Below are 10,984 nucleotides of genomic sequence, written 5' to 3'. Positions count from 1 at the left end.
TTAAATTCAGTATGACTATTACTTTTTTATATCAAACAAACAAAATAAAGAAGACTAATATAAACATATATGGATATATATATATATATATATATATATATATATATATATATACACTTTATATATATTATTTATATATATGTTTTTGTATAAAACATTTTTTCCCGGATCTTTATACTCGTAATAATTAATTTATACTCGTACATAACACACATATACAGCAAACACTGAAGATCATATCTATTTAGATGATTCGATATCGGTAATAAGTTGCAGCCGAGGGAATCCCAAAAAACAACAGGCGTAATTTACATGACCATGACGAACAAGAAAAGCATAAAGGAAGGGGCAAGGAAAGTGATGTGGAGGAAATATCAGTATATGGATCATTGAACGCGCGATGCACATATATGTCGACTTTTTTTTAATACTGTGCGACCTCGGTGCTTGATAAATATCGCGTCTGCAACGTCAAGAATTGGTAATCGTGAACATGCTCTCCCGCGGAACCGATCGTGCGATAGTTCGACTAATTTTCGCACTAGCATGCATACTCACGAGATCGGTGTTTTCCTACGTGCTACCGGATCCAACTTTTGAGGTGTTGAAGCCGCAAGGTCTTCGAGTCTCTATACCTGGTAGGTAACATTCACATTGTCCTCTTTTTCCTGAGAAAGGACAATCAAGCTTTTTCTGACAAAGACTAGTAAAAAAATCTACAAAAAATAATTCTTAATTAAAAAAAATTACCGTAAAAAGTTGCATTTAAAGCTACGCAATATTCGAAAGAAACAATCGATTGAATTGAAGAAATAATCATTAATGCGTAACACTTTTTTATGACGCACATTTTTGTACAAAACATTGATATTTTACATGAGATATCTAATGTAATCTATATAATATAATAATGAGACTAAAATTAACGTAATGATTATCATTTTAAATTATATAAACAACACTAAGTTATATATCTAATAAAAATTTGTTAACAATAAATTTTTTCGTATAAAATTATATTGGAAGATAAAATTTGACTATGATAATCTATGAATGAGGATCGCCGTCAATGAATACATTGATATCAAAAATTCTGTTGATTTGCGACAGTCGATTCAAACATTTTTCTTAAATATCAAAAGCATATATGTGTGTATGTGTTTAATTAGAAAAAAAAATTTTTTAATATATATATATATATATTTTGTAATTTTGCGTTGTTTACATTTTAAATAAATTTTATCTCTTTGATGTTATCTCCCAATAAAATAAATTCTACACATATAATATTAAATATATTGACATTATTAGCTATTAATTATTAACATAATTGTTACATATTGTTCTTCAAATTTTATACAAAAACCACATAAATTATGAATAATCTATAAATAATTACTTTGTAAATTAACTGTTAATTATATAGTTTTCATATGGATAATATATTATTTTTCATTTGAAAAGTATTTCGTATGTGTAACATTTGTATATGTAACATTTAGATATTAATCTATAATAATTATGATATTTTTAAAATATATTTATACATATAAAAATATGTAAAAAAAAATTCTTTAGGATGTTTATTTACCAAAACAACTATTGTTAAAAGCAGAATGCATAATATAATAAACAGATAATTCATTTTAATAATCCACTTCTAGGATTTCCTGACACTGACAATTTTTCTTAGAATAGTGTGTCATTAACGCTAAACATGTTTTCATTATTGTATATGATATTAAAAGATTAATAACGTGACCCCAAATTTAAATCAACATGAAGTTTAAACTCTTTCAATATGTTCCTGGTAATGTTTCATGTTTTAATATCTACAATTGTACACTTCTGTAAGAAAACACATGATAAAATAAATCTATTGATATGAATATAATTATTATAAACTATAATATAAATTATATATGTACATTGTCTAAAAATTAAGACTGTTAAATATAAATATTATATTAATGATAAGTCATATTTAAATTATCAGAATAGAAAAGAAAAATAATTATCATAGTTTTGTATTTAATGATGATGCAATTAACAGATGCACCGGGTTTAAGAATATTCGGATTCCACGCCAACATCAATAAAACAATTCGCAATAATGAATACGGTCAGATCGCCGGTAACGTCTATTTAGCAACAGATGGCCGTTGGACTTTTGAAGATCCGGACGTAGCCATAAAAAACAAAGATGTACTTCATTATTGGATTTATGCGCAAGTCGACGAAATTCATCACAAAAGAGATAACCAAAGATGGACATATTCCCGTAAGATTATTTACATAAACAGGCAATTTCTTTTGCTTCATCGATAAAAAGTAACGGAATTGTTATTGCATACATAATATTTTAAATTAATAACAGCAAAGGAAGATCAAGAAGTTGACAGTCAAGAAACTACCCAAAGTTCTTCAAACTACGAAATTCCAACAGAGGGCCGATTATTACTCGAAGATAATTTCAATTTTTTTAACGAATCATTATGGAAACGCGAGATAAAAATGCCATTAGAACCGGTGAGTATTTCAAGATTATTATTTATTACAAATTTATTAATAATATACCATCATAAAGTACATACATCCATTTAAATATATGTAATAAAGCATATATTGCTCATTTTTTACAATCTACAATAACATAACTGTCATTTTTTATAATAGTTATCTGCAGAAAAATCAATTCTAATAAGAATAAAATACATTAAAATAAGATCTAATGTGACACTTTTTTTCTTCTATACTCAATAGACCAAATTATTATATCAAAATTACATTTGAAAATAAGAATGTAAAATTTTAATGATGTAAACATTAAACTGGAAAACTTTGTTTTTTAAAATTTCTTTAGTAAATCTGTAAATAAATGATATAAGTATAAATTCATTATAAGTATAAATAAATATATTTATACAACCATATAGAGATATGTTATATGTTACATATACATTTTTCACTAATTAAAGTTAATTGTATTGAAATTAGGACTATGAATTTTGCGTATATCACAATCAAAACCATGAACAACTTATGCAAGTTCGTGATGGTCATTTATTCATAAAGCCGATTATATTGGAAGATTATTACGGCGAGAACGCAACCGCATATGGAAAATTGCAACTTAATGGGTAAATATGAGTAAACAAAATGTCTAAACTCTTTTTTATCTACAATTTCTTTGTAGATGTACTAGCATGGTTACTGTTGAATGTACGCGGCAGGCGTTATCTTATAGCATTCTACCACCCGTTATATCCGCACGTTTTACTACGAAAGAACGTTTTGTTCTGCGATATGGAAAGATCGAAATACGTGCAAAGTTTCCCCAGGGCGATTGGCTCTATCCAGGTAATTAATGATGATAAGTATATGTAAATGTTGAGTGATTAAAATCTTATATTTAAGTTCATTTTAAGTGCAGTCTATACCATCAATCAATCACAGCCGTATTAGCATCGAGACATATATTACTTAATTGACATGATCTTGAAATAAGATTCGACTATAATGAATATCGGCCATTGACTTCGACACTTGACACTACTGTTAATTATGTAAAACAGAAATTCAAAATATATGTTGTCCCGTAATTTTACCAGAAATGTGGCTTGAGCCGCGATATTCTACTTACGGTCCAAACTACGAAAGCGGTCGTGTTCTTTTGGGTTTGACGCGCGGCAATGAGAATCTGGTGAATGTAACAGACGTTTCGAAGATCTATGACACCAGAAGATTGGATTTTGGCGTGAGAGTAGGTGAATCCCCTAATAAGATTCGAGAAATACTCGTTACGAAGGTAAATGAATTTGGTCCACGGTGGACGGAAGATTTTCATGTGTACACGACGATCTGGACCAACGATGGTTTCACGTTTTTGGTCGACGGTGAAGAAGTTGGCCGAATGAGCTGTGATGAAGAGGAATGGATAAGTGGTCCTCACGCAGACAGAAAATCTGCTCCGTTCGATCAAGAAGTAATATCAATGTATCATATAATTGTTATTGCTATATCATATAATAAAAACGTTTTTTTTTTAAACAAGAAAGCATTATAACTCTACTAACAAAAACAACATACATTTATATTACGCTGTTTATACTTATTATATAATACAAACTAATTAATATATTTTTTTTAATTAGATATTTATAATATTTTTTTGTTTACAGTTCTTTGTCACTCTCGGCGTCGGTGTAGGTGGAATACGCGTGTTTCCGGATGATACGCTCAGTTCAGGAATACGAAAACCATGGAGAAACATGGGTGTTAAGGTACAATATTGACACTCTAACATTCCTTTTGTGTATTATTTAATTTAAATATTTAATATTATTTAATTTATCTTTTGTATTCACATAATAGATAATTTAATATATTTAATTTAGTTTTTATTCTTAAAGTAAACAATCTTGTAAAAAATAAGCCATTTTTTTATAACTATATAAAGTTTTCAATTGTAGGCAATGTTGAATTTTTGGAACTCTCGAAACCAATGGCTACCAAGTTGGAGACGAAACAATGGCAATAAGACTGCGTTTGTAATAGATTATGTCAAAGTTTGGGCTCTTTGAATCAATGTTTGAATTAATATATGTATATGATCCTTCATTTTTTAATTATATCTATCATTTTTAAAATATATCTTCTATTATTTATTTTATTTGTAATAAGCAGTAGACTAGATTTTTTGCGTATGTTGTACACAAAGGCACTGAATATTGCCATGGACATAAAGATGTCAGCAAAAATCAATGAATCGGTTTTGATTCAGTAATAACAGAAGATTACAGCGTTGCCCGCAATGTTATTGCACTTGAAATCTCCACCGAGACGCATAAAGTCCTTTTTACCTACGTAACGCAATTAGAATCCTGTAATTGGACTGCTTCTGTTTCTATAAAAGGGTGAACGATGCTCCCGCGAAATCGGAAAGAAATTCAGGGTCGTCCAGAGCTGGTTTTACCTTTAATGATGCCTCCATTAGCCGCTCGTACACTCACCCTCTGCTAATATTCCTCCTGATCACTACACAAACATAAAAATTTCTTGAAACAGCGCGAAGTTCACCAAGGGCATACATTTCCCATAGCAAAGGCAATAAGAAAAATAGCACATTAATCGTATTAGCCTTAACTAAATTTTGCTCTATGCATTATATCACTTTCATTTTTCTAATGTAACAGCTATTTTTTCTCATATTTTTTGTATAATTATCAAATATAGATATAAGATTATTATATAATAAAAGAATAATTACCTCAAAAGTATTTATTGTATTCCAAAGAAATATTACATCATTATATGGAATGCGGTAATGTGCACAGCTCGCAGCTAAAAATACCGTGGCAGATATATCATGGCAAGTGTGTGACGACTGTCAAGGTCATCTCTGTAATCAGCTTGTCTTTACTCGGTAGTTTCGCTTTCTTTGCAAAGCTTCGAAAGTTGGAAAAAAATTGTTTCCAAGATTACCAGCAAAGATTTGCCTGACTGACAGACACTTTTTAAAATAATGTACAAGGCAATTAGATGAAAAAAAAAGAAAAAAAAAGAAAATAGTTAAAGCACAATGCCGACTTTCGACCTGGTCCATCATTCAAACCGGTTTACCTCGGTTAACGTTGGAAACAAGAAAAAAGGGTCATCGTGCGGTTTCTTCCGTCTGCTTCGTGGTATCGCGACTGATGCCTCGGCCGGATCCGATTAATTTAACGTCTACGGCGCGCACATGTGTTACCCTACTGTGGCATAAAATCTCGACAAAAGTCGAACGACCTCAGTTCGGCTTTGGCGTCTTGTCCGGTTTCGTTTTTGCGACCTCTTCTACGCGGAGAAACTTTTTCCTTGCAAACAGTCGATCGATAGCTACCGCGGTAGCTGCCACGATTTCCTCTCCTACGGATGGCAGACAATTCAAACTGTTTCAACTCGCGACAAGTTTTATTAAACGTGCATTAACTTAATTCTTTATTTTAATTTAAGTCAGTAATCACTTGCAGAGATCTCGTGACAGATAATGACACTGGAAAAACTGAGTGTCATTTTAATCGTCCTTGTTTGGACCACTAATTCTCTGGCGGATAATCATCGCTCAAGACGATCAGGTAAGTAATCTTACAATTTTTATAATATATGTATAAAGAATTCAAGATGACTTTTCTGCACTTCTAAAATGTGTTAATTTGTATTAAAAATCTGAGAAACTGTCTAAAACGTGTGTTATAAAAATACACACAAAAATTCTAAAAAATCTTTAAAAATTATATAATTCTAAAAAAAAATTTAGTCAGAGTTATGTGTTATATCTTGTATATAATCTTAAATTTACAAATTATGAATGGTACGATTACTAGGATTATATAAAATTTTTCAGTATATCCTAAATTAATATATAGATCATTATTCTTTCTACAATATGGCAGAATAGTCTATATATCTAAAACGCGAAAATCTAAAAAATATCTAACATTAAAAAATTGAATAACCAAAATATCTTTTAAATCCACTATTTTCCAGATTACATCTTTCAGATGTATCACTTAGTCAGTATGTGCATATATATAAATGTGACACCAATTTATTACCTATTTAACGTAAGCTTGAACAAGAATATGTACATACAATTTATTTAGCGAAGATGTCATTGAGGATGCGTATTTACGCTATAAACAGTTGTCATTATCTATCGTATATCAATTCTTCCATCTCGTAATACACACAGTTGAATAATTATAAAATCTTGATTAAGAACGTGTATTGCCGCTGATGAAATCAGCTTTACATATCATTATGTAAAATGTAGATAAATATCATATACATTTATGTAAAAATTTTATTTTAGGTAACGAATATATACTGCATAGATGTACAGCTACTGCAGAATTAATTAGGAAGCATAGAAATGAGGATATTGCAGGGATCAGCTCACGCAAAACCGAGGAAGACTTAGCACAATTGCAAACGCAACAAAAAGGTTCTTTGATTAATGCTACTCAATCTGAAGTTGCAAAGCAAATTTCGAGTAGCGTTTACCGACGTATGACTCATATGAGGAGACGCGGTAATGGGCACGCACGTCGAATCGCAGCCAAATATTTGGCAGATACACCCCTCAAAACCGTGAATATCAACGTATCACAAGATAGACCATCAGCCTTCAAGAAGAAAAACCCGTTACCAGAACTCGCGCGCGATACATCTAGCAGAAAGATTGATTCGTTGCCACATGTAATAATTATCAAATCCGTAACTTAACGTTCTTTCAATGATTCGTTCAATTTACATCGCCGCAGATTATAATTTTATTGTAAATTAGTGTAACTATAACATTTGTAATAGTATAATACTAAAAAAAAACTATACTTGGACTATCATGTAATTTCATAAAATAATTTATCGATTTTGTCTTTCTGTAATTATTATTATCGACAAATATTATTTTTGATAACTGCGGCTTTTTTTAAAGTTTTATTGTTTTGTCATATAAATTTTTGAAAACTAAAATAAGTATTGTGTTAAATAAATTTCAAACATTTTCATTACAATTTATGTCGACAAATTATCTACAGTATGGCTTGTATAAATAATTATTCATAGTAACATATTATAGTTACGTATTACTCATTCCGGCTATACTTTCAGGCAATTTCTCTATCTCCACCTACAAGCAAAAATTTTTAGATAAGAAGCAAATAATTTTAAATCTTTCTTAAGGGGGCATATGTAATATAGATAGACATAAAGTTTACATAATATACATAGTTAAAACTAGAGTTTAATTTTGCGAATTTATACAAAAACAGAAAGATATAGAGAAATAATGTTTATTTTATTCTATTGTTAAGATTATACTTTTCTCTATTTGGCATTTATATAGATTTTATTTTAAAATATTATAAAAAATAATATTAAATGACATCGTGCAGTATTCAAGTTTTTTAAAATCATGTTTCCAAAAATGCGTGATCACCACATCTTACAAACAGTTTAATTAATCATCTTGCAATTTAACACTTTTTTTTTAGATATTACAAACTAGTAGCTTGATATAACATTTTTTAAGATACTTAATTTTCATTACTACTAAAAAAGCAAAAACTTATAATAAAAAAACTGTTATTTTGCTTTTTAATTTTATTCATCTTATTTAAATGTAACATTTCGAAAAATAATTACATCAAGTATTAGATTTAAGTTTCAACTTTTAAAGTTTGTGTTATATTTTGCTTTCTGATGAGTCTGGAAGCAGCAGTGGTCATGCTTACACTGTTAAAATTTAAATATGAAATAAAAAAAAATATGACTTTACAATGAAATAAACTTGATTTCTTTATCTCTGTACATTTTTATTTAAAAAATTTGAAGAAATTATATCTTATTTTGATTCATATATGCTCCCTTAGGTCTTATATCTACAATGCTAAAAATTCCTAATATCTCGAACAGAGAAAAAATTAATTAATTAATTGATTAGTTAACTGATTTTTTCAAATGCGATTGGTCAATCCTTTTTCTGTCTGAGATCTCGGAGCAATTTCTAACATCATGAACAAAGCTTTATATTATAAAACTCTAACCTTTGTTACTTTCATTGCTACTCCTTCTGGCAAATTTCTTTGAAGGTATTCTAGAAAAGTATCTGCTGTCGATCCAGTTAATTTTAAAAAATCTAAGTAGCGATAGTAAGTTCTGATTTCATACTGAACACGATGCTTTTTATGAACATGAGCTGACTTTAGGACCGTCCATCGTTCATGGATAGCTTTATATGGTGCTGTGCTGTAAATGTAACATGAAAATATACTTTCACATATAATCCGAGCACACATAATCACATATAATCAGATATTAACTAGAGTCAGATCAACTAAAGTTAAATATAATACTAAAATTAAAAGCAACTGAGAGCACAGTTATTGAGGCACAAAATCTTTGTATATTTACTTTAATAACAGTTTATAAGACCTTTAAGTAAATATTTTGGCTCAGCTACAAATCACTTTTAACGGTTTGAATCCGAAATGTTTAATATTAAATTACAAAAAAATTTTTTTATCATCACTTTGACAGATACATCATATAAATAGCTTATAAACTTCTTCCATTTTCACTTCAAAGCATATATAAAATTTTACACTACACATTTTAGAGATATTTTTTTTTTGCAGCGTGCATTTTGAGTAATAATATCAAGTTTGCTCTTGACATTAATTTTTAATCTCCAATATAATTAGTTCAGTGCTTCATGACAACTTGCTTTATTTTATCACTAAAATAAATGCTCCTTTTACTTGTGTGGTAATTGTAATTGTACTCATGCTGGATAAGCATTTCTTCTATGAAATCATAAACCTTCTAAAGTTACATTAATTAATTTTTTGCTTGTACTTGTTAATGTCTTTATTAGTATTTAAAAGAGAACACTTTTCCTTGTGGAATTATAGAGGCAAAATTATCCTATGAAATTATTCATTAGAATAGTACAATAATTTATTCACTAATTCAAATCACAGAAGACTTGAAAAGCAATGTTTGATCAGGCTTTATGTACTTACAATTTAAAATATATAAAGAATTTGTATGCTTTGATAATTGATGCGGTGCTTTAATTTTATTATCACATTAGGTAATCTTTGACAATCGTTTGGTACATGTACCAAACAATCGCCAAAAATCGCCTTTAGTTACAATGCTCTTTAACAACCTTTCTAAATTCAAGTCTTTAATAATCATTTTTTATTCAGTTAACTAATTGGAAAAACTTACTTTCTTCCTACATTGAGGTTTAAATGATTTGCAGCCATCACTGCAAATTCTCCATAGCTCTTCAATACTGCTGGATCATTCCCCCTAACTTCAACTTCAATCTTTTTATACAACTTATCTGGTGTACCCTGAAAAATAAGTAATCTGTTTACACACGATTATATTTAAATAAATTAATAGTAAAGTAGCAATAACTCTTCGTGGAATTTACTGTGTTTATTGAAAGTGAAGACTGCTCCCTCGTTGTATCCTGTTGCTGTTCGGTCGACAAAAAAAATTTCATAGGGAGTATATTGTTTCGTAGAGATTCACGAACGAGAACACCTGGATATCTTGATTCATGTTGCACAACACCAGCAGTAGCATTTCTAAGAAGTGGTATCTAACGGAATGTGATACAGTTATACCTAACCTCAATCGCAATTTACATCAACCTCGTGCTAGTTTATATCAAGGTACCTTTGACAGGAACATATCTCGTCGTTATCAACGAACAGAATTCCAAATTGCGAGATGATCCTCAAAAATCTTACGAATTTCTTATTCTTGTATTCAACGTAAATATAACCGGTCACCGGATACGTTCAGCAAAACAGAACACAAGTCGTTGCTTTGTATTAACTGTAACTGAAGTTAATTTGCTAGATCCAACGATAATAATCAATCACGCTCACTTGTTGTTCACTAATTTACAGCAATTGCAACAACTATTGTTTCTGTTGAAGACTGTACATAGAAATCGAACGTACCGACTATCGACACAACCGCAACTAGAAATCGTAAAAGTGTGTCATGTACGATAGTAATGTATGTAGTCGATCGTACTGTAATCATGTATGTCACATCACAAAGAATAATAAAATTTTAATATTTCTACAAAACATTATTTTTGCAACAATCGATCGAAATGTGTATTTGCAAATTCGAACTAGAATTACCAAATATTTAATATTCAAATATCATGTTTCATTCAATTAGATTAAATTTATTAGTCACAAAAAAAAACTTTAACGATTATTTTATAATTGCTTTAATAATTTCAATAATTAAATATTGACATTTGTTCTTCAAATCACAAATGGCATGATTGATTATGCTAGTTTAAAATCGTAAATGTACATAAATGCATATAAGACTAAACTTGTTTATAAATTGTAACGAGAAGAGTAATATATATGCATTTTTATATCCACAAGAACTATCTGAA

At 29.4% G+C, this 10,984-nt stretch overlaps 3 protein-coding genes and 1 long non-coding RNA gene across 4 annotated transcripts; 2 read left to right on the top strand and 2 right to left on the bottom strand.

Moving 5' to 3' along the window:
* Positions 1–221: 221 nt before the first annotated feature.
* On the top strand, positions 222–4,651 carry LOC105837727 (beta-1,3-glucan-binding protein). The gene is made up of 8 exons (XM_012682764.3): positions 222–638; positions 2,054–2,281; positions 2,378–2,529; positions 2,998–3,140; positions 3,197–3,360; positions 3,612–3,985; positions 4,182–4,283; positions 4,473–4,651. The coding sequence occupies exons 1-8, from the start codon at positions 494–496 to the stop codon at positions 4,581–4,583; spliced, it is 1,419 nt and encodes a 472-aa protein (XP_012538218.2). The 5' UTR covers positions 222–493; the 3' UTR covers positions 4,584–4,651.
* Positions 4,294–5,399, bottom strand: LOC118644586. Its single transcript, XR_004962357.1, has 2 exons — positions 5,270–5,399; positions 4,294–5,037 (listed from the first exon to the last, which is right to left on the bottom strand). It is a non-coding gene; the product is annotated as an uncharacterized LOC118644586 (long non-coding RNA).
* Positions 5,035–7,634, top strand: LOC105837728. The gene is made up of 2 exons (XM_012682765.3): positions 5,035–6,116; positions 6,854–7,634. Exons 1-2 carry the CDS (start codon positions 6,029–6,031, stop codon positions 7,264–7,266), a joined length of 501 nt encoding a protein of 166 aa, XP_012538219.1. The 5' UTR covers positions 5,035–6,028; the 3' UTR covers positions 7,267–7,634.
* Positions 7,532–10,525, bottom strand: LOC105837726 (28S ribosomal protein S10, mitochondrial). Its single transcript, XM_012682762.3, has 5 exons — positions 10,237–10,525; positions 9,989–10,159; positions 9,778–9,905; positions 8,589–8,790; positions 7,532–7,672 (listed from the first exon to the last, which is right to left on the bottom strand). Exons 1-5 carry the CDS (start codon positions 10,249–10,251, stop codon positions 7,622–7,624), a joined length of 567 nt encoding a protein of 188 aa, XP_012538216.1. The 5' UTR covers positions 10,252–10,525; the 3' UTR covers positions 7,532–7,621.
* Positions 10,526–10,984: the final 459 nt, after the last annotated feature.

Source organism: Monomorium pharaonis, chromosome 2 (genome assembly GCF_013373865.1).
Source record: "Monomorium pharaonis isolate MP-MQ-018 chromosome 2, ASM1337386v2, whole genome shotgun sequence".
NCBI lineage: Eukaryota > Metazoa > Arthropoda > Insecta > Hymenoptera > Formicidae > Monomorium > Monomorium pharaonis.
The sequence above is the reverse complement of the archived record's forward strand: the minus strand, read 5'-3'. Positions and strand labels throughout refer to the sequence as shown.

Coding starts and splice junctions, on each gene's coding strand:
- LOC105837727 (XM_012682764.3), top strand. CDS start 494: ATGCTCTCCCGCGGAACCGATCGTGCGATAGTTCGACTAATTTTCGCA. Junction 3,361..3,611: donor GGGCGATTGGCTCTATCCAG/GTAATTAATGAT, acceptor TAATTTTACCAG/AAATGTGGCTTGAGCCGCGA. Junction 3,986..4,181: donor CTGCTCCGTTCGATCAAGAA/GTAATATCAATG, acceptor TTTTGTTTACAG/TTCTTTGTCACTCTCGGCGT.
- LOC105837728 (XM_012682765.3), top strand. CDS start 6,029: ATGACACTGGAAAAACTGAGTGTCATTTTAATCGTCCTTGTTTGGACC. Junction 6,117..6,853: donor TCATCGCTCAAGACGATCAG/GTAAGTAATCTT, acceptor ATTTTATTTTAG/GTAACGAATATATACTGCAT.
- LOC105837726 (XM_012682762.3), bottom strand. Junction 9,906..9,988: donor CTTCACTTTCAATAAACACA/GTAAATTCCACG, acceptor CTTATTTTTCAG/GGTACACCAGATAAGTTGTA. Junction 8,791..9,777: donor AACCTCAATGTAGGAAGAAA/GTAAGTTTTTCC, acceptor TTACATTTACAG/CACAGCACCATATAAAGCTA.